This window comes from Myotis lucifugus, unplaced genomic scaffold (assembly GCF_000147115.1).
Source record: "Myotis lucifugus unplaced genomic scaffold, Myoluc2.0 scaffold_56, whole genome shotgun sequence".
Classification (NCBI taxonomy): Eukaryota; Metazoa; Chordata; class Mammalia; order Chiroptera; family Vespertilionidae; genus Myotis; species Myotis lucifugus.
This window is the reverse complement of record NW_005871104.1, coordinates 4,818,662-4,842,696: the sequence shown is the minus strand read 5'-3', so window position 1 is coordinate 4,842,696 and position 24,035 is coordinate 4,818,662. Positions and strand designations below refer to the sequence as shown.

The following is a 24,035-nucleotide window of genomic DNA, read 5'->3' as shown; positions in this document are numbered from 1 at the left end:
ACGTTGGGGTTGCCCTCTAAGGGGGGGGGGCGGGGGGGGGGTGTGGGCTGGAATGAGAGTCATCATGAATAAGCACAAGGGAAAAGTTTGTAAACCTGCCACTGGGTGAGCCACATGTAGAAATAGCTAAGTGCTTACCCTTCCTGGATTATTTTTTGTTTTACTGTCACAAGGGATGGTGGAATAAACAGCTCCTCTGAGTTCCCAATTGGTGACTCTAACATGGAGAAAAGCAACTGTATTTTCATGGACTCTATCAGATGATACAGATGTGTTGAATTTAATCTATGCATTCTTTTTCCCCCAATGAGCTAACATTATAAAATTGCAAGACTGCACACAAAAATCTAGACTTCCAGCTTCTCTTGCAAAGTCACAGTCAGCAAGACACAGTTCAGGAGGGCAATACTGGCTAGCAATTCATAGCAGCCCCATGTAAGGGGCAGGCACCGCCCTCCCATTCCCTGTATCTGGCCCACTCGGGTATTCCCATCACCAGGAAGTGTCTACCCAGATACAGCTCCCTCCTGCCTCCCTGTCAGTGCTCTCTGTCACCTAACTGTCTCCATTCCTCCCACCAGTACACCTCTGCGCTCACCTACGATGGGGTGAAGGTGATGGCTGAGGCTTTCCAGAGCCTGAGGAGGCAAAGAATCGATATATCCCGCCGGGGAAATGCTGGGGACTGCCTGGCTAACCCAGCTGTGCCCTGGGGCCAGGGGATCGACATCCAGAGAGCCCTGCAGCAGGTGAGACTGGCAGTGTCTGCCCATCTTCTGGGAGCCTCATAGGGCATTTCAACATCAGTCTCAGCTGAAATGTTGCTATTTAAAAGGTGGAACATGCCTGTTTGGAGCACCACTGCACTGTGTGTGTGGCTCTTGGCATTACATGGAAGCTCATGTAGAAATTAAAAACAATAGTCATTCCTGGTAGTGTAAAAGCTGTATTTTCTGCTTAGGGACTATGCTAAAAAGGGGTGGCAACGATTCTGTATTAGGAAAGGGGACTTGAAATACACAGGGATGAAACTGAACCACTTCAGTGGTCTCCTAGAGACTCTCCCGTCGTGCCCCGGCTTTTAGGATTTCTTCATGACCTTTGCTCTCTGTGCACATTTCATGAAGGAGCTCTGACAGTGTGTCTCAGTACTTGCGATTCATTTTCCTTGCTTCTCAGCATTGCAGTCATTAATTTTGTTTGCACTTAAGAACAGTTAAAGAGCAGGGACAGAAAATGGTCATGCCCACTCCAATCAATTACAAAGGATTTTGAGGCTGAAAACAGATTCAATAGGGAAGAGTATAAATCTCCAATTTGGAATATGTCTTCTGAAGAAGCAAGACGAAAAAATTATACACGTGGGCTCTGTATTTAACATTCTTGACTTAGAAGATCCTAGGAACTTGCCCTCAGCTGCACAACCCTTTTAACTCCCTTGCCTCTCCCATCTTAATGACATCTCTGGGAGGATAGTCTGATACCACCATGATGCAGTGATGCAGCCTAGGAAGCAACCTGGGTGGCAAGAAGGGTTCTGAACCAGGAAGCAGGAGAGCTGGTTTCAAGTTCAGCTGGGTCCCTGGCTCTCTGTGTGACTTTGATATACCCTCTGTGTGACCTTGAGATCATTCAAATCCCCTACAGACTTCCCTTTATTTAGTCATGACAATGAGGAGGTGGGAGAGAGGGTTCCTGTGTCTCAACTGCCTCTAAGAATTCCAAGCATCTAATTATTTTTCCTGTGGTCTAACCCACATCTTTCTGGTTGTAATGTATACTCATTCTTCTGCTTCTGCCTTCAGTAGGATTTTCGAGGAGGCAGTTACCTTAGTCAAAATAATAATGATTGCTTTTATTTGTCTTGGAGTCAATACAGGTGCCTGCCTCTCCAGCAGCCAATCACTGCTCCCCGACAGCATGCCCATGCCTGAGCCACACACTGGGGATGATATCAGAAGGCAAGACCTGCCTGCAAGAAATTCCCTTCCGTCTCTCCTGGGGGTGGGGAGGAACTAGTCACAAAAACAAAAATGAAAACAAAACCCAACATTCTGACCCTAAGATCAACTGTTCAAACTTATTCCTTTTCAAGATCCTTGTTCAGTACCCATAATCACAGAATATATTGCTGAAAGAGGTCTTAGAGAGTAATGATGTAATGATGCCCATTTTCCCTAACTTTGTAGCTGAGGCAGCCAGTCCAGAGTGGGCAGTGACTCGGAGTCTCACAACAGCTTAGCAAAGGTTGGACCAGACCCCATCCAGGGCTCCTCTCCCCAATCCAGGCCTGTCTTGTGGACCAAGGGGCCTTTGCTTGTACACACTGACCTCTGAGACCTTCTCACTTACAGACATGGCCACTGTCTCTTCACTTTGCTTTCCAGACCCATCTATTAAAGTAGTCACACCACTAGGGAACAATGGTGTGCCCACAATGGGCTGGGTAAGTCCCAGTGACATTCAGTCCTTAGCACCAGGGTTAGGGGCTCAGGTTGTTGCCCTGACCACTGGCCTTTGAGTCACACTTTAGGCGGGGGCCTGTGGTTCCTCTTGTGTTAGAGCTGGAATGTCTGTGACTTAGGTCTGAAGGCCCAGCATCAGCTACCTGGAGGACTAGAATACGAGGGAGTCAAGTTCTAGAAATAATGGCAATACCAGTTATGATGTGTTAAGGGCTTATTAGGTACAAGACTCTGAACATACTTTACATGTTTGACCTCACTGAATCCTAAATATATTACTCTGAGGTAGCTACTCTTATTAATTGTACTTTAAAAATGGAGAAGCTAAGCTTCAGAAATGCTAAAAACGTCTTCCCAAAATTACACAGCTAGTTAGTGGCAACACTGAAACTCCAATCCACGTGGACTTGCTACCTCACTCTGCACACATACTGCTCTGCCCTGAAGCCCAGGGGAGACGCAAGAGCTGTGGCCCAGCCAGCAACAAACAGCACATGGTCTTGGGCAATATCTGTACATCCCTACCCCTCATCCTGCTATAATTTCCCTAGCAGCAGAGTGGAGATCATCAGCCGCCTGTCTGCCCCCTGTCTGACATCCAGGGAGCCGTTCTGAATATTAATGAGCCCTCAGTGCTCCAGGAAGGAGTAGGCATTAGAATGAGCACATGTAGGCTCTGGCTGGCAGAGAAGACCCAGCTCCCCAAATCAGGCTTAGCATCTGGGAGCCATAGATCCTCTGAGGATATGATTTTTTTTAAAAAAGAAGAAAAAAAAAGCTTCGGACTCTTTTGCCCATAAAAATGTACACATGTATATACATATATAATTGCATGACCAGGAGGTGGGGGAGAGGGCATAGTCACTCCTGGAAGCCCATCCCAGGACCTTAACTGAAGAATATCTGTTCTTCCTCTCACTCTTTGTGTGTTCACAATCTATTGGCCAAAAATCAAGAATATCAACATGAAGGTATGCCCAGCATTTTATTAGTTGAGGTCTGGGATGAAGTGGGCAATAGGAGTGTAAAACAGTCCCTGCCTTTTGGACTCAAGACCTAATTTCAAAGGGAAGGCAAACTCCTGAGAAAGAATAGCTATAAAGGTGTGGATGATGAGCTAACTAACAGCTGGGCTCTTAGAGCTATGGATGGTCAGAGCAGACCAAGGATTGATCATAAAATCTCATTTAATCCTTAAAATAACCTTAAAATACATTGAACTCTACCTGGTCGCATTAAACAAATGGGGAAACAGTCATAGAGACATCATGCAATCTGCCATGGATAATTGGTATGAGACTTGAGACTGGGCCAAAATGTAGATGCCCATTTGGATCATTAATGATACTGCTGTTTGGGAAAACCAGTCTAAAATCCAGTCATCAGCACATCTATCCCCATCTGTTTTTTTCAAATGAGTCACTTAAGCTGGTACTTAGCAACCCTTGAAACTGAATGAATGGAAAAGCTTAAAATGGGCAGGAGATGGCCAAGGTGAGAAGAAGGCAAAGTTGCTGACAGATTGGAATTGCTTCCTTTTTCTTATTCTTTGTAGCAGGGTCTGTGCTTTGTTTTCTTTCTGAAAAGCAAAGTCAGAATAGACTTTCCAGAGTGAGATTTCTCCAGATTTCACCTGAGAGTGTGAAGAGCTTGCTGTGTAATTTGCTCAGCACTGTGGGCCTGTCACGGCCTCCCCACTGTGAATTCACACCACAAGGTGATGAGAGGGTCAGCCTCAGCCTCAGAGCAGACACACACACATTCTCTCTCTTTTCTCTCTCTCTCTCTCTCTCTCTCTCTCTCTCTCTCTCTCTCTCTCACACACACACACACACACACACACACACACACACACCAACTATTCTTATACCTTCTGATGCCAGAGGAGTTGGTCACTGTCAGAAAAAAAGATAAAACACCGCAAGGCTTCCTTTTAAGCTCTTTGAAGAAGGGGGGAATAAACAGTGCTGGGGTACAAAGCCAACTTCGTATTGGTAACAACTAGAGACTCGCCTCTGTGGCCTTAGGCCAGACTGATCTAAGGACACACAGCTGGTCACCATTAGAGAATGTAGTTTCTGGTACCTGAGCCAATGATATGCAGTTAGACTCATCCTAAGTCTGAGGGTGTACTTGGGTGAGATTTATTGTTTCCTCCAGAGCAGCAGACTTGGCCCAAAATGCCTTGGATGCCCCTGTTGACCACTGGACCTTCAATCTGAGCTTAAGAGACCATGAACGTTTAATCTGACTCCTTTGTGGAGAAGAAATCCCATGCAGCATTCTTTGGGGTTCCAGTACAAATTTTGTTTTAACCAACTGAGACCTTCTGAAAGCCTGGTCTGCTCTCTTAACATAAAGACTTTTCTCAGGTGCTTTTAACTTTTCATAACACTTTCATTTGCTGTGTCATTTAAGGTACTTGGGGCAGGAATTTTAGAAACTGGAGGCTTAGAGTGGTGAATTGCCCAAGGTCACTCAGCTGTTCAGAGGAAAGCTGGGGGAAACTTTAGGTCTCCCAATTCCAGGTCTTTAGATGCCCAAGTATTTTATTCCCTGACCTCACAAAAAATTCAGAAACTATATCCAAGCACAGCCCAAAGCACCATAAGGCTGGCTTCTAGTCTAGGTCTTCTCCTGACTTTCCAGGGAGAGCACACCAGCCCCTTTCCTTAGCAGGCCTCCTTCAGTTTCTTCATCTGAAGGGTATGTGTCTGAGGGATGGACTTTGATCCATTGTTATTGTTAGCCTACAGTGATAGAAAATAAAAATGTTTTCAGAATGAATCTTAGTTTAGTAGGAAAGAGAACTGTGCTCTAGTAGTGATACCTGCTATGGGCAAGGGAGTAGAGAGTTCTTTAGTATTGATGCTACTCTAGGACCCCATCCTGTGTAACATTCTGGGGTTCTGAATTTTAACTTCAGCAAAAAAAGCCAACAGAGTTGAAGAACACTTTGTGAGTTCATTGGCTGCCACTTGACTTTGTTTTCCAGGTGCGGTTTGAAGGCCTGACAGGAAATGTGCAGTTCAATGAGAAAGGACGCCGGACCAACTATACCCTCCATGTGATTGAAATGAAGCATGATGGCATCCGGAAGGTAAAAGTCCCTTTGCTTCCTTTCCATCGGGAGGAGAGAGGGCTGAGCCTCAGAGGCTTGGGCCAGAGCTGAGGGCTTTGTGAGCCCACCTTTTGGAGAGACTCAGGAAATGAGAATTCTAGACTCAGCTATGCCACGAACCAGCTGAAACTCTGGGCAGGTCAGTTCCTCTCTCTGAGAATAGATTCTCTCATCTGCAAAATGGAGATACAAATCTAGGCCTTGTCTCGGGGATCTTGTGAAGATCCAAAAGATGGTCAAGTACCTTAAAAATATAAAGTAATATATATATGTACAAAATGCGACTGCTATTCCTGAGGGAGTCTGAAGTCAGATCTTGACAATGGTGTTACTGATGTAGTTAACCATCCTGTCCTAATTCACACTTGGTCACATTTACTCCATGTTCCATACAGAAGTAGGAATGAAAAAATATATGCGTGTGTGTGTATATATGTAATATATAACATATGTGGATATTCAAATCTCTAGAATAACATTTAAATCCTTGAAAAAAGCATTCAGAATTGTGTCAGATCCTATGTGCTCTGCACTCCACCAATGCCTCTGACCTTGACCCTTGACACTCCCTTCCTCTCTCTACTCATCATGCTGATCAATTTTCACTTCCTTGAATACACCATGTTCTTTCTCACTTTCATACACATCCCCTGTGCCCAGGCCAGGATTTGAATCTCTGCTTTACTCTTTACCAGGCATGTGACCTTAAACAAGTTATTTAGCCTCCCTGGACCTCAGTGACATGATCTCCAAAAGGGAGACAATGTCCTTACCTCACAGGGTTACTGTCAGTGTTAAATGAAACAATGCCTGCTACCTCCAGTGTCTGCAGTGAGGGAGTCTCAAAAGTAGCACCTGAAGTGTAATGGACATTCAACCCATGTTGTTTGTCTGTCTGTCTGTCTGTTTCCACTCCATTCTTTAAGCCACAGGGATTTTTTTATTTTGGTCAGTCTTGAATTTGCATGAGTCAAGCTGTGTAAGCCCATAAAATGGATAAATTAGCAAACAGAAAAAAACAGAGTAACCTTAAAATCCACAAGCAAATGGTTGTGCTTTATTTTTCTGACCCTGAGCCTGTTTTTCAACTTACTTTCCAATGACTAAATCCTTCCTTAGAATGTGAGCTTAAGCATCCTTTGTTTACAGGGGATCTGAATTTCAGAAAATCAATTTCCCTACATGTGTGACTTTAGGACTTTTCCTCAATCAGCCTCCTAGCAAAGTAATTTCTGAGATTTAAGGGTGACCTAGTTGGGCTGGCTTCGGTGAACATGACACGACCATACCTGATGGAGGTAATAAAGAAGCGCTACTGCTTGATTTGGGGCTATGGGAACATTCCTGATATTCAGGTGTATCCTGCCCAATGACGTGCCAACATACTTTCTAGGTTCTGTGTCCAATTTGACATCCCACTGAAATGTGTGTGCTCTAAAGCTTAGGAGCTTTAAATGCTAGAATTGGCACTGGCTCTCCTCAAGCTAATCCTCAGGAAATCCCATTCAGAGATTCCATTTCACTGTGGGGTACTAATGTGTAGGGATCTCTATCCCAACAAAATACCTTGTAAATTCAGGCGAGATGACAAATTCTGATAAATGACTGCCAAGGGAGAAGTGTAGAGAAAATTCTCCAAGGCTTTTCATCAAGGGGCCAGCATTGTTGATTTCACTATCCTTACCCATCACCCTTGGTCCTGGAGCTAGTTTGGGACCTGATTACAAACATCTACTTCTCATTTCAACTTGATTTGAGTATTTCTGCCCTGCCCCAAGTTTATTATTCCTAGTTCTGATCCTGTGTATAACTGGAAATGAAAGAAGACTAAAGTGACATGAAGCCCTGCTGATGTCAGGAGTAATTTAATGTTCCAAAGAATTTGCAACCCTCTATTTCACATATCCTTTGGATGTTTTGCTTTAAATCCTCACTACCCAACATTAGACATACCACATCCTGTTATCACTCTAAGACAGAACTTCAATTCAAGTACTTTTCTCCATTACCACTGCTGACCCCAGAGCCTACACCACCTCCACACCTGCCTGGACCCATTCAGAGCCTCCTTCCCAACCACCAGTCCTGCTGTCTATGTTCCTGCCTCTCTACAAGAGGATCCTACTTTTTTTCACCACAAGAGCTAGGATAATAATTTTCAAATATGTATCAGGTTATATTGCTCCCCTGCTTCAAACTTTTCAGTAGCTTTCTATTGCAGATAAAATATAATATAATGCCTTACCATGGCCTTCAGAACCCTAGATGCTTCTTCCCTGTGAACATCAGCTCTTGATCCTTTTTCTCTTGCTCAGTGCTCTACAGCTATACTGGCATCTTTCTGTTTCTGTACCTGGCATTCCCTATCATTGCACTTCCATGTGCTGTGTCTCTCCTGGTCCTTCAGATCTCGGCTCAGGTGAAGTCACGTTGCAGAGCCCATCCCTGACTGAGGTATTTAAAGGAGCCCCCACCCACCCAGCACAGTAACTATTCCATTTTATTTCTTCAGAGTATTTATTTCTTCTGATGTATTCTTGTTGGTTCATTGATCTAGATCAGGGTTGGCAAACTTCAGCCTGTAGGCCAAATCCAGCCTACTGCCTGTTTTTATACAGTCTGTGAGCTAATGGTTTTACATTTTTAAATGGTTGAACTAAATCAAAAGAAGACTATTTCATGATGTGAAAATTATATGAAATTAAAGTATTAATGTCCATAAATAAAGTCTTTTTGGAACACAGCCACACTCCTTTGTTTATATTTTGTCTCTGGCTGCTTCTGCATCACACCAGCAGAGATGAGGAGGTGCAGCAGAGATGGGATGACCCACCAAGCTTACAGTATTTATTGTATGGCTCTTTACAGATGAAGTGTGCAGATCCCTGGTCTAGATATGTATTCTCTTTCCTCCCCGCTTTTCCACCTCATTAATACTAAAACATTCAAAAGAAAGGACCACATGTCTAAAAGTAGGACTAAAATGTCTAAAAGCAGGGACCATAGGTGGGTTATTTACTACATTCACAGTAAGCACATGCAAAAAAGTGGTTGTTTATTAGATGAGTGGGCAGTTTATTGAATGTTGCTGGGAAACCAGGGAGCATAATACTCTGGCCCATATTTTCATAGATCTGCCAGAAAATGAGGAGAAACAAAAATGCTGGGAAATTCAATGAAAGAACTCCTCAAGCAGGACTCAAGGTCACACGTAAATGCATTAAGTTTAAGTTCTTTAAGTGTGTAGTTAAAATAACCCTAGGTGTAGTAAAAGATATACTCTGAAATCTCAGGAGTTGAATGCAGTAAAAGCTTAATTCTTGTTCACCTGGTGACCAGTTTTTGGGCTGAGGGCTCTGGTTGAGACTCAGGCTTAGGGAGGCTCCACTGTCTGCTTGGGTTTTTCTGGCTATCAACATCCAGCCAGCAGACAGGAAAGAGAGAAAGTGGAAACTGTGCTGCAGTTTTGGTGGAGTCAGGCTAGGAGAGCTGTGCATCACTTCTGCTGCATTCCATTGGTTAGAACCCAATCACCTGACCCACCTCAATGCAAGGCAGGCTGGGAAATGAAATTGCTGACTAGGTAGCCACTTTCACTAACACTTCTATGTCATGATAGGTGAACAAGAATCTGGGTGGTCACTTAGTTGTCTTTGCCACAAAAGGCCACTTACTTTTTAAAAATGTATTATAATGGACTTATTTTGGGCTTCAGGAGCTGTGGCTTCAAAGGCAGCCAAGAGATACAAATGTATAAATTTGATTTAATGACTGTGCAAGGTAGATCAATTGAATTTAATTGTTCTATGATTATCTCCTTTTTTAGACTTCATTCACTTAAAAAAAAAATCTGATCTATCATCTAGACTCATTTCCTACATTCAAAGAATCTTTAGAGGTAGATGGAAAACAGAAGATCAAAAATGATAACTGGCCCCAGGAGAAGACCTCTCACTGTCAGAATTATTTAAATCCTCTCCTGAACAGTGGGCCCCAATCTTTACCAAACTACTGGCTCTGATTTATATTCAGAGAGAATCAAAGTTCCTGCATATCCTCAGTAGAGAATCAAAGTGCTATATAATAATCCAACCCATTTCTCTAAGAAAGGGAAATTTGCTCTCTCATCTCCAAAGTGCAATGTCTCTTCAAAAATCTTTGCCAGCTTTTTTTTTTTTAAATCAAACTGTGGAACCAGATTTCTCACCCTGCTAGATTACATGAAGTACAAGCTGGGTCTTGGCAGCACACTGCTCTTCTGACTGGTGATATTGTTTTATTTCCCTATAAGAAGGTTAGGAATAAAATAAGCTTGCTCATAACATTTAACTATTTCTCTAGCTTTTGATATCAAAGGATCTGTATATAGGCCAACCTATACAATAATTTTTATAGATTCCAATTTAACACTAGTGCTGTGATACCAGCTTTAAAGGACCACTGTCCTTTTTGTAAAATTAAAACTATTTATTTATTTTTTCCATTATAGTTTAAATTCAATATTATTTTCATTAGTTTCAGGTGCACAGCATAGTGGTTAGATATCATATACATTACAAAGTATTCCCCCTAATATTTCTAGTACTCACCTGGCACCATACATAGTTATCACAAAATTATTGACTGTATTTCCTATGCTGTATTTTATATCCTTGTGACTATTTCATAACTACCAATCTGTACTTTTTAATCCCTTTACCTTTTTTACTCAGTCATCTCACCTTCTCCCCTCTGGCAATCATCACTCTGCTCTCTGTATCTATGAGTCTGTTTCTGTTTTGTTGTTCATTTATATTGTTCTTTAGATTCCACATATAAGTGAAATCATATGGTATTTGTCTTTCTCTGACTGACTTATTTCACTTAGCATAATACCCTCTAGGTAAGGACTACTATTCTTAAAAATTAAAGTCTCTTTCCAAGCCATGTAAATCTGATCTGTGCAGATTTAACTTGTTTTGTTTTCTCCTGTCTTTTATTAAAATAACTTGATATTTTAGAGCAGTGTTTTGTGGTTTGGGGACCACTTATCCTTGGACATTTTGCATGTAAAGAGGGTTACATTGTCAAATATGTTTGAAAAATGCTCCACAATATCTATGCCTTGTGGTGATTGATAATGTTCAATAGCAAGTTGAAACTGAAATGTCTTGCAATATAGAAGCCTGTTAGCCTTCAATCAGGCATTACCCTACTGAATAGACTATTACTTTTTAGTCTCCTGACAACAATATGAACGACACACTATGCTCATTGTTGTACGTGCACTGAGTCCTCACAGCAGCCCCACGAGACAGGTATTACTGTATCCATTCTACAAAGCAGGAAAGGAGGCCCACTGAGGTCAAGCAACTGGCCCAATGTCATACAGGTAGTAATTAGGGAAGTCTTCCTTTTAAACCAGATTTGTCTGATACCAAAGATCAATCTCTTAACCATCAAGCTCCCACTTCTTAAAATAACACCAATTAATACACTGTAGATTTTAGAGAAATTAGTTGCTGAGCTTCCTCCTCATCCCTGGACTGCCACCCTCCTCCCATGAAAGTGGTGAGAGGCTCCACAGATGTCCTAGGGTTCCATCGACAACCAGCCAAGCAAAGGGAGGGAGGCAAAACTGCACCGTGGTCTTGAGCAAGTCCCCTGGTCTCTGAGCCTCTGTTTTCCTCTCTGTTAAAAGAAGGGGTTGAAAGAACTGATTGCTCCGGCTTCTCTTCCAGCTCAATATTCTGGAAATATAAGTTTCTGATTCTTGTGTCCCTAGAGAGCAATGTCTCCTTCCATGATGACTAAAAGTGCCCTACACAGGTAACATCACCCTCATCCTACACTGAGGGTCAGTCTTGACCTAGTGCCCTGAGAGACGGGCTCCTTCTTCGGGCCTCTGAAGTGTCTCAGCACCTGTCTGGTCAACAGTCTCCATGTTGGATACACTCATTCATTCAATAAACATTTCTTGTGCTGCTTCTCTGGAAAAGAATATGCATGCTAAGAAGGGGCTTCTAGAATGACTAGACCTCCAGCCTTGTCCACAAGGAGCCCACATCATCGTGGAGAAATGGGGACCGACCTGCAATCAGCTAGACCACAGGGCCAGTAGGAACCTACACCAGGCACTCAGGTGTTGCCTGGAAGCTTATTGGCGCAGGGTAGGGCCTGGCCCTACTCTTAGCCTTCCTGGCTCAGATACTAGCTCCGCGACTCTCCTGTGGTCTTGGAAAAGTTACTTCACTTCTCTACATCTGTTTTTTCACATTTAAAATGAGAATGACAATTACCCACTTCAAAGGTTTTTGTGAGGATGAAAGGAGTTAAAACATTAAAAGCACTTAGAAGAGTGCCTGAAAATAATAAGCATTTGACAAAAGTTAACTAATAATTTCCAGCGCAGGACCAAGTCCTCTTTTAGCAAGAACAGCATAGTGGTGAAAAGCTGCCTCTGGGAACAGATTGCCATGGTTCCAGACCAAGCTCAGTCACTTCCCAGCTTCTGATGTAGCAATAATATAATCAATGTTGGCAATTATTATTATTGTTAATGACAGTGATGTTGCAGGGAGAATTGATCATTTACAACTGAGGGGACTGGGAATGACATCAGGGTGAAGGTGACATTTGAGTTGACCATTGGCACATGCCTCTGAGATGTGGAGAACTGAAGTATAGCCAGCAGAATGACCACAAAACAAAATACAACTGTCTACAGACATATGTAGACAGATAGAAACAGAGATGGTGTGTGTGTGTATGTATATTAACCATGCCATTTCAGTCTTCTCAAGCCTTCCATGATCCCCTGTTGCCTTCAGAATAAAGTCTACACTGTTTAGTCATTCATTCCTCATGACCTTGAGGCTTACCTCCTCCTGCTGACTTTTTCCCAGCATAGGTTCCCACACTAGGTTTCTGCTTCTCTGAGCTCCTTAGGCCCTAGCTATCTGAACCACTCACTTGTTACTTCTGGAGCCACAAGCATGTGTGTGTCAAGTCTTCCAAAGTAGACTGAAGGAATTGTCAGAATAAGAACCATTTCATAGACTTCTTTGTATTTCTCTCAGCGCCACAATACAATCTCAGAGCCTTGCACACAGTAGGGACCTAATAAACATTTTGTCAAACACCTTGGAAAATGAGTCAGTATAAATAACTTACTGATTTTTTAAAAATATTGTTAGCTGATATTTTTAGGCACTGCTATATGCTCAGTATTATAATAGTTTATAATTGGTAATAAGATAAATAAATAAAGGATAAAATAGCCATCACCTAAGAGGTTGAATCTATATGGAAAAATACAGTTAACCTAAAAAGAAAGTAAAAGGAATGCAATGCTTAATCATATGATTCCAACTACAATTCAGAATGGGCTCAAGTAGAGAAGGGTTAATAGGCATAGGGGACAAAGGGGTTTGGCCTTGTGAACAACTACAGGGAATTAAGCCCTGGCTTGCACTATATAAAACAGTTTAGCTGTGCAAACACTTAAACTCTCACCCCTCGAAGAGTGCAGTTTCCAGGCTTAGCCCATCATGTTGAGGATGTTCATGGAGGTGAGGCTGGAAGAACCTGAACAGCATCTAGACCCATAGTCGGAAAACCGTGGCTCGCGAGCTGCGGTTTGCCAAGCCGCAGTTTGTTGACCACGGATCTAGACTCTTACTTTTATCTACCAACTAGAGGCCTGATGCACGAAATTTGTGCAAGAGTAGGCCTTCACAGCCCTGGCTGCCTTGGCCTTTGCAGCCCCCGTTGCCCCACGGTCCTGCAGCCCTGCGGCCCCACCTCCTGCCCACTGGGCATTCCGGAAGGTCGTTCTGCTGTCCAGTCTAATTAGCATATTAGTTCTTTATTACATAGGATACTTTAGAGTCTGGTGTGTTCAGTGTTGCATGGTGTGACACTGAGCTTCTTGCTTTCCTGTCTGGTATCAGCTGGTGGCCCAGAGTATGCCAGTTCTAAGGATCCTGGCTCAACTTAGGTCACCACCTGCTCTCATTAACAGATTGGTTACTGGAATGAAGATGACAAGTTTGTCCCTGCAGCCACTGATGCTCAAGCCGGGGGAGATAATTCAAGTGTCCAGAATAGAACGTACATCGTTACTACAATCCTAGTGAGTACTCACTCCTTTATCAAGGCTGTCCTATCTGGAATGCAAGCTACACCTGTACAAAGGATTTCCCCAGGAGTGCAAGCTGGTCATTCTTGCCAAAACTGTGCCATAGGTAGAAAGACGGAGTAAAAAAAAATTCCTGGAAGTCAGATACTTTATTCACTCCGGCTCTGCCATGATTTCACTTTGTGCCCATGGATAAGTCACTTAGCCTCCTTTGAGTCATAGTTTCCCCATAAATAAAACATACTCAGATTCCACCCTCCCCCAGTAAAATCCGTTTTCAAAGAAAGTCTTCCAAGGTCCAGCTCCTACAGGGGATATAAGTGAAGCTGCAATGATTTTCAATGATTGATCTTGAGTCTAGTTAGAGTCCACATCCCAAACACAGTGCCCCAAGAGGTACCTCCAAAAAATACAAGAACTTTTGGAACATAATTTGAAAAGCTGTGCACCACATCTCAATGGTGAAACATTCTTATTTTAACCATTTGTTTCCTTAACTCAAGAAGTTTTGTGATGGGGGAGAAGAAATGCAAGGAGTAGATTTAGGGGCTAGAGAGACTTACCCAAAGTTAACCAATGTTGGTGACATCCTCCTCTGCCACTCGGAAGTCTTCCCTAACCATCAGTGATTGAATAACCCACATTCTCTGTCTCCCCATTTCTCCACCAGGAAGATCCTTATGTGATGCTCAAGAAGAATGCCAACCAGTTCGAGGGCAATGACCGCTATGAGGGCTACTGTGTGGAGCTGGCAGCAGAGATTGCCAAGCATGTGGGCTACTCCTACCGTCTTGAGATTGTCAGTGATGGAAAATACGGAGCCCGTGACCCTGACACCAAGGCTTGGAATGGCATGGTGGGAGAGCTTGTCTACGGAGTAAGTTCCCCACAGGGCGGGAAATTTCAGAGCAGAGGCAAAAGGTTTGAAAGGAAATAATTTGGTGGGTGGCTGGTCATGCCCACAGATGACCATTAGACTCCATAATTTTGCATTTTGCATTTCTGCTGATTAAGGTGCCAAAATCCAGTATCTTAAGACATTTTCTGTTCAGGTTTCTGGTCAAAGTTCCCTCAGCCAAACTCAGTTCAATTTTGTGACCAGGATATATTGTCACTTTATTTATGGCTCCTTCAATATAAAGTCATGTATGGCTCAAAGTCACTTATGGTTCCCTCAAGATAACTTTCTTCCCTGGTGTTAGATGAACCCAGATCCAAATTTATCATCATTTGCCCCAATACTCCCTTGTCCTACACCTTCCATTTCAGCCAAAGCACCTCAGAGTCACTGTGTTCTCTAGAGTGCTCTCTCCCATTCCACACCTCTAAAAGCCTATCCCTCCTCCAAAGCCTGTATCAAATATCACTTTTTCCAAAGTTTCCTTTCTTTCTCCCCATAACAGATACAAACTCTCCTTCTTAACTATTCTTGCCTTTTTCTGTAAAATTTAGTTTCTGCTTCTGTTATAACTTACACTGACTTGTATAACAGTTATCCGTGGGGTAGGTCTACTTCATCTTTATATCTTTCATTAGAGGCCCAATGCACGAAATTCGTGCACTTGGGGAGGGTCCCTCAGCCCGGCCTGCACCTTCTTGCAGTCCAGGAGCCCTCGGGGGATGTCAAACTGCTGGCTTAAGTGGGCCTAAGCTGGCAGTCAAGCATCCTTAGTGCTGCGGCGGAGGTGGGAGAGGCTCCCGCCACCACTGCTATGCTCATCAGCCTGAGCTTGGCTCAGGGCTTCTGGCTGGGTTGTGCTCCCCCTGTGGGAGTGCACTGACCACCAGGGGCAGCTCCTGCATTGAATGTCTGCCCCCTGGTAGTCAGTGTGCGTCATAGCGACCAGTCATTCTGCATTTCGGTCGATTTGCATATTAGCCTTTTATTATATAGCACTAGAGGCCCAGCGCATGAAATTCGTGCATGGGTGGGGGGGTATCCCTCAGCCCAGCCTGCACCCTCTCCAATCTGAGATCCCTCGGGGGATGTCCGACTGCCCGTTTAGGCCCATCCTTCTCACAATCCAGGACTGCTGGCTCCCAACCACTTGCCTGCCTGCCTGCCTGATTGCCCCTAACTGCTTCTGCCTGCCAGCCTGATCACCCCCTAACCACTCCCCTGCCAACCTGATCAACGCCTAACTGCTTCCCTGTCGGCCCGATCTCCCCCAACTGCCCTCCCCTGCTGGCCTGGTAGCCCCTAACTGCCCTCCCTTGCAGGCCTGGTCACCCCCAACTGCCCTGCAGGCCTGGTCACCCCTAACTGTCCTCCCCTACAGGCCTGGTCACCCCTAACTGCCCTCCCCTGCTGGCCTGATCACCCACAACTGCCCTGCCCTGCCGGTCATCTTGTGTCCATATGGGGGCAGCCATCTTGTGCAAGGTCGTGGCAGTCAATTTGCATATTACCTCTTTATTTTATAGGATTATACTTAAAATAATACCATGAACAATTTCTATAAAATCTTCCACAAATTTAAGCAGTTTTGAGAAGCTACTGAATGTGAATTGTTTTTAAATATTTAGGGAATCATTGAGAAGTAAAAGATCTGATCCCTGTCCCCCAAGGATGTTAACATTTTATAGGGTAGAAAAGACAATGAGAGAATAATAAAAGATGGTACAGTATCAAAGTTCAGGCAAGAGGCTCTCAAGAAGGATACAGAACTTGAAAAGAGGCTATATTCAAACAGAGAGAAAAGCAGCCCAGGAACTTCTAAAGTATAAACAATAAAATGGTGATGGAAATAAGTAAGGTATGAGAAAAGAGTGAGAAAACACTGGTGATTTTTGTAAAGGGCTTGGGTGAGGAGTAGTCAGGGATAGAGTGAGAAAGAAACGACAAGGGGAAGAGTGTGGATTGATTCAGTGGGCATTGGGAGATCATGAAGGTACTTGAGTAGAACACCAAACATTGATTAAGAAGAATCCAGCCGCCACACACAGAAATGAAAGAATGTAGACTGGGTCTCTGAGCTGAAGCATATGCTGAGTCCCAGGTTGATATTGAGTTCTGCTCAGGATAAAGCTTTTAAAATCATTTAGGAGCTTTTAAAATCTCGTCTCATATCAAGGCAATAGGAGTAATAATGGCCATGAGAGCCATACAATGGGAATTCAAAGAACAAAGAAATAGACTAAGGAAAATCTTCACCAGGAAGGTGGCTTTTGAGATGACCTGGAGAGATAGTTATTGAATTGAAGGGTATTTCAACCCTTTCTCCTCCCTCTCCACGGCCTCTCAATTTGGGAAGCTCCATTGATGAAAGATAGAGACCTGTATGGTTAATGCTGCATCTAGATGCTGGTTTCCATGGGAACCTCCACCAACCTTATAAGGTCATCCCCATGGCAACTACTGTGAACTTTTCACCTTCACCAACATTCATCTTCATCTTCACCCCATCTTCCCTTAATAAAAGGCCTGTGATAGGGCAGAACAATGGTGTGATCATCCTGAGGGCAAGACCCCAGCGTAGCCAAGCAATTAGTGATGAGTCACTGGCTCATCAGTACAGAGCAGAATTACCTCTGGGTGCCTCAGCTGCCAGCCTTCCCCCAGCCCTCCCCTCTACTTGGCCTGCCCTCTGCCCAGTACAAAATGTATTCTGAAGACTCTGTGATGGGTCCAATTGCATTCTCTCCCTTTTCATTGGACTTTTCTGTTCTGTTCCCTGAAAAAGAATAGAAGAATTTGGGGCAGTATCTCCCAGCCACAAAGAACCAGTGAGGTCAGAAAAAGATAAATTGCAAGCCTCCAAATGTATTTTTTTAAATACCTAAGTTAATCAGGGTCTCATCTTCCTTTTGCTCTCTCTGGTTCTTATCAACTAATATAGCAATAACATTTCAGCATGAAGCTAAATAATGTATCCACATTATTTCATGTACTTGTCATAACAACCCCAGAAGGTGGATATGATTATTGTCCACGTTTTATAGATAAGGACATGGAGGACCAGGGAGGTTGGGTAATTTGACAAAGGACATATAACTAGTAAAAGCCAAGTTGGAACATGCAGCCAGCCTGGTCTTTGTACTCCATGCTGAGATATACTGCCTCAATAGAAATCACACCACCCAAGCTCTGGACTGTAAGGTGGTAAGAACAGTCAGAGCCTCTGCATTCTCAGGTGCCACAGTGGCAAATGAAGCTTCCTCTTCTTACATGGGCATGGCTCTGTGCCTGATTCAGAGATGACTTTCTTGCCTGTCCTTTGAGAGAAGCAGAAAGGGAGTGAACTCTGCAGATAGACACCTGGACTTGAGTTCTGACTTTGCCAAATTACTGCCTACATGACTCCTGTAAGCCACTGAACTCCTTTGAAACACAGGGCTGGGGCGGGGAGTATTTACCTCCGCAGTGCCTGGCTCACAGTAGTTCTCCATCCCTGTTTTTCTTCCCTTTTTACTTTTATTTACTGCATCAAAACTGTCTGCTGTTTCCCCAGGATTGTTTTGACACCACATATTTTGTTTTGGGATATCCTAGGTCAGTGGTTCTCAAAGAGCGAAGGCTGGACCAGCAGCATCAGCATGCAAATTCTCAGGTCTCACCCAGACCCACTGAATCCAGAAACTCTGCCACCTGTATTTTTAAAAGCCCTCCAGGTGGTTCGGAGGCATGCTGAAGTTTCAGAGCCACTGTCCCAAAATCTCAAATTAAGTAAATAATTTTAAGCACCTGCAAAATGCTCACATTTCCCAATACCCTTATATATTAGAGTTCATTGGACCCTCACACAGACAAAAAACAACCCTGTCAAATAGGTAAAACAAAAATTATGTTGCGTCTCTCTTTTTTCAATGAGGAAGTTGGTATCCAAAAGACAACTAACTGTCTTACTTAAGGCTATGTGTCAGTGAGTCGCAGAACAGAGCCGCCAGGTCGACATCCTGGCCCAGCTCTGCCCTTGACCAGTCCAGTGCAGCTCCAGTAACTCCCCAACCTCTCAATCAATGGGAAAGAAGCTACAATACTGCTGCTTTACACAAACCACCTCCCCTCTCTGCACCTGAGTTTCTTATCTGTAAAATGAGGAATTTAGCATCTCCTGTTATGTGTGTGTCCTACACACATAGACCCCTATTGATGCCCAGGGATCCACAGGCAATTAATTTTAGAAATACTCTACTTCTTCCTCTGGGAAATTCTAGGTGCATAGTAGTTTTTTAAATATTCGGGAAGACCTGCTCCAAAGTAATGTGTTTAAATTTGTGTTTCCCCAACATTTTCATTTTATACTTATTTTCATTATTTTCATTTTATACTTATTAGCATCTTCCCAGAAATAATGTTCCATGAAACAAATCTTGGAAATGATCAGTGAACTAAGATGATGTGATTCAAGATCATTCCAGTCCACAGTCCATTTTATTAACTCACACCAGGGGGCATCCAACAAATCCATTCAGTTCCTGTTACCACTTTCAAAGCTCGTCATCTTCCACCTCCCTTTTGGGTAACTTGTGCTCAGTCCCTCATTTCCATTACTTTTCTCTCCCATTCCTTTTCCATTTATCACAGGTTATAGAGAAAAGAATAGATATCTTCTCCCTTGTACAGGCTTAGATGTGTTTGTAAAAATTATAAAGATGTATATAGTGGGTATTTAGAATAAGAAACCAGAATTACTATAAAATTCATGCCTGACTCCACAGTGCTTTACGGGAAGTTTCTTTCTATAAGTGAGGACCTAAGTCATTCTGAAGCCAGGCTTTTTATTTCACTTAAAGCATCTTCTCACTAGTCCAAGCCAATGAGAGTAACCAGAGGAAATCTCTACACCACACCAGCCGGCGGCTGAGGGAGGCCCTCATCTCCCGGCATCTGTCACCGGCCTCACATCTGGACTGCTGCACAGCATCAATAGAGAAAGCCCTACATCTCAAACAAACTTTCAAAAGTGAATGCTGTGCATCTGTCCACAGAACCTTTTGGGTTTCCAGGGTCTCGTCATCTCAGGCCAACAGAGCAGCGGATTTTATTGCCCAGATGCCAAGGCTGCTGCTATTAGGGAGAGGTAGGAAAGGCAGGAGAGCAAGGCTGGTGGTTCCATGTTCAAGATGCCTCAGGAGAAGCATTGCTTGTAACCTTCTATGTTTATCTACATGCTGGAATTACATTTTAAAAAGTGAATTATATGTGTATTTCTTAGCAGTCTCCCTGGGGGAAAAAAAAAGTAGCAGTGAGACTTTTCCTTCTGCCAGGCCTTTACTCACATAATTCCCTCCTCCTCAAATGTGTTCTGCGCCAGAATCCTACTCTGTCAAAATTCTACCCCTCCTTCAGTGCCAAATTTATATGTCACGTCTTCAGTGCCAAATTTATATGTCACCTCCTTGGCAATAAAGCCCCTGATCTCCCCAACCAGAATTAACCCCTCCCTGGTCTCCTGCAGCATTTTGTAATTCTTGGATAGCACATACCCAGCCTACTTTGTAGACTGAAAGGTATGTGTGTCTGTGTGTGTGAGTCTCTCCCACTAGTTTATAATTCCTTGAATGCAGGGACCATAGCCTGCTTATAGCTTACAGCCTAGGGCTTTCAAATTAATGTTTATTGAATTAAACTTGTCTTCACCACCTTGTTAGCCAGGACTATCTTGTTGCAGGTAAAAGAAACCCAACTCAAACTAGGCTAGGCAAACAGAAAGACTGGTTCATGTTCTTGGGGACAAACAGGAGAATATATTGGCACATGATACCAGGGAGCCCAGCATAACCCCCGAATGCAGGGTAACCCAACTTATTTCATCATGAATTAGCTTCTGCATCTCTCACTCTGCCTCTCAGAGCTAATGCTCACTAAACGGACGTGGGTTCTATGCCATCCTTAAATGAGTCATTCTGGCCAGGGAATATGGTCAAACCCATGTTGTGTGCTTCATGACGTAACTGTGTGATCAGCCACACGTGAACCAAAAAGACTGTGAGTGGGACAGGAGTGGTTCTTCTAGAACAGGAAGGAGGCTCGGCTGCCAGACAGGCAAAACAACAGGTATCACAACATCCCCTTCTAGTAGGGTTAGGAAGATGTCCTAACAATTAGAACTGTCAAACAATAGGATAACCTCTCCTGCAAGACATTGAGCTGATCATCCATCTGTCAGAAATATTTTATAGAGAATGGGAGGGGTTGGACTTCTAAGGTTCTTTCTAACTCACATCCTTTAAGACCCAAAAGAATATTCACAGTAAAGAAAGAATCAAGAGAACAGAGTGCTGCTGAGCTCAACTGCATTTTTCTTCTTTCTTTCTTCCTTTCTTTCTTCTGTTTTTTGTTGTTGTTGTTTTATGTGTGTGTGTGTGTGTGTTTTTTTTTTTTTTCAGAGAGCAGATGTGGCTGTGGCCCCTTTAACTATCACCTTGGTCCGGGAAGAAGTGATAGACTTCTCCAAGCCATTTATGAGTTTGGGGATCTCCATCATGATAAAAAAGCCACAGAAGTCCAAGCCGGGGGTTTTCTCCTTCCTCGATCCTTTGGCTTATGAAATTTGGATGTGCATTGTGTTTGCCTACATTGGAGTGAGTGTCGTCCTTTTCCTGGTCAGCCGCTTCAGCCCCTACGAATGGCACAGTGAAGAGTTTGAGGAAGGGCGGGACCAGACAACCAGTGACCAATCCAATGAGTTTGGAATATTCAACAGCTTGTGGTTCTCCCTGGGAGCCTTCATGCAGCAAGGATGTGACATCTCCCCCAGGTCAGTCAGCTCTTTTCAGCCTCTTTGCTCAGTGTTATATTTTTCTTGGTATAAGCAAAATGCTGAAAAATTAAGGGTTAGGAATTATTTGCAGACTTATTTGTACTCAGTGTTTCAATTATGCTTTACCATCAACTGTCTGTTGCATGCTGTGGCTTATTTGGATGCATCCTGTGTCTGGGCCAGTTCTGTCTTCTATTTGGCTGATGTGCTCTGTCAAGACTAATAGGCATAATCACAAATGTGATGTTCTGTAGCTGAAAGGTACAGAGAAAGGATGGGGGAGGTAGTGTGGTACAACTAACATATATTGAGCACCTACCATTTGCCAAGCAAGGTTTTAAGTTCTATATTTGCATTTATCTCATTGAATCCTCACAGAAGCATAAGGTGGGGCTCTCATGATTTCTCCTTTTGTGATCGAGGGACCACAGAAATGCTGAATATTTTGCCAGGGTTAAACACCTAGCAATTAGGTGAGTTGAGATTCAGACCGCCATCCTGTCCTCCTTCTGAATGGTGAAGGAGCAATGGACTATGTATGAGTGGGCACTAGCATGCTCTTTGTAACCCTGAGCAAGTCACCTGACCCTTTGTACCTTCATCTTTAAGAGAAAAGCTCTTTTTCTTGGTTCTGAGAAAGACTTTGGAAATAATTTAGTTCTGATGGAGATGTAAAATTGTTTCTGGTAGTTCAAAAATGAGGGTTCTCATGGCTGCCTCTTAATTTATATCAAGAGTATTAGGGTGAGCATATCAGTGAGGTTCCAGCCCAACACAAGGAATCAGAGTAGCTCCATTTTTGCCTATTTTATATATTGGACTGGTGAATAATATTTCTTTTGTAAAAGGATTTTGAAGCTAAGAAAAAGGAAGAAGGGGAGAGAAATTTGAAAAACACCAATCTAGATCAATTCCCACATTTATTCACCTCCTGTCTTTGTGTGTAATGTTCTTTCCAGTACATTCTAAAGTGTTTGTGCCACAAATCTCTTCCAACTTACTGATAAATAAGCACTGACCATATTTCCTTTTACAGTGGCATAATGTCCATGAATTCTTCCTCCAGAAGGCAGCCCCTTATAGATTACCAAGTTCCTACAGTACGCAGGGAGGCATGGCTAAGAATTTAGTGACCATGAGTAGATTTGCACACACTCTCTTTCTGGGGGCATAATTGTATATGTATCAAGGCCTCATGAGCATGCGCTGGTGACATCTGTACCACAGATACGATTATTTTGCATTTGAGTGTTGATGAGGACCAATATTCCTAAGTAGCAATGGAATAAAATCTTTCTAAGGAGCTTCCCACAGGAGTCACTTTGCCTGCTGTATAATTTAGATCGTCTCATTATTCACCATTATAATTTTGTTTTTCTTTAAATAAGAAGACAGTCGGGGGTTGGGGAGGGTGTGTGGGAGAGGAGGTGTGAGACTAGATACTTGGCCAATACTGGCAAACACATGGTGAAGAGTAGATAGAACCAAGCAGGGGAAGGGCTTACTTAAAAATAGACCAGGCCAGTGGATAAACAGTGAGATGAAATGGTTCTTATGTATTTGGTATAATATAGAGCCATCAAAACATGCCTGTGTCTCAAAAGACCCAAGGGCTTGTTTTTTTTCTCCATTATTTCCTTCCTCAGTAGGCATCTTACCTCTTAATGTCACCTTTGTGGGCTGGCCTCAGACACCTCACCATTCCTCCAGAGGTCTCAGTTGGTGGCCAGCAGCCCTGCCAGGCATGTTTTTCATGTTTTAATCTTCACAGAGTCTGGCAATGGTTACCCAAAACTGAGTGGCCTCTTTAGCTGATCCACACATTCCCCCCTTTACTGCAGCCCCCATCTTTCTGTTTTCATTACTTAGTTACTCAGCTGGCCACTGAAAGAGTACCTGAGTGTGTGACCTCTGCCTACAATAGGACTTTCTGTTTTCAGGACAGCAGAGGGTTCTGCTAGGGTATCCTAGGAATGGACAGAAGTGAAGATGAGACTGAACAGGAATGTACCCAGCTTCCTTCCTGCCAATCTTTAATAAAACAACTACGTTCTATGCCTCTGTTTTTTCACTGGTAAAATGGAAATAAGAGTTTCTACCTTAAGTATGGATATGAAGTTTAAGAGATTCGTACATATAGACCCCATAACACAGTATCCAGCCAGCACAAAGGAAGCGTATAAAACAGATGCTGTTTTTTATTATTTTACCCATTTTATATATTAGACTTCTACAAAACTTCACTAGAAGACAGTGTGCTTACACTGCTTTGAAAGCCACTGGACTTCTCCCTTCTGGGGAAGTCGAGGGTCAAAAGAGAAACAGCCATTGGTTCCCTCCAGACCAGCAATGCCTGGATTTCTGAGGCTCTTCCTCACAGGAAATGAGAGGAAAGATTTGTCATTTAAAATTAAAGAGTCTGACAGACACAATAGTAAACCTAACAAAATAAGGAGTTTTATCTACCTAAGGTGGACTCGTTTTTATGGAACCTGCCCTGGCTACTTCCAGAGCTTAGGGGCCTGTAAAACCCCCCTCAGAGTCAGAATATACATCACAATGTTTCTTGGAAATACGTGCTAAAGAGAGATGGCCTCTTGCTAGGGTCAGACAAAAGGATACTT

The 24,035-nt window shown here is 43.2% G+C and overlaps 1 protein-coding gene across 2 annotated transcripts in view; it reads left to right on the top strand.

Moving 5' to 3' along the window:
• The window catches only part of GRIA1 (glutamate ionotropic receptor AMPA type subunit 1), a 268,297-nt gene that overhangs the window by 164,875 nt on the left and 79,387 nt on the right, over positions 1-24,035 (top strand). For both annotated transcript variants that reach the window (XM_006089107.3, XM_006089108.3), the window contains exons 7-11: positions 582-749; positions 5,461-5,565; positions 13,589-13,699; positions 14,376-14,582; positions 21,038-21,412. In XM_006089107.3, the coding sequence (XP_006089169.1) occupies positions 582-749; positions 5,461-5,565; positions 13,589-13,699; positions 14,376-14,582; positions 21,038-21,412 (966 nt within the window). The remainder of the gene's footprint in view (positions 1-581; positions 750-5,460; positions 5,566-13,588; positions 13,700-14,375; positions 14,583-21,037; positions 21,413-24,035) is intronic.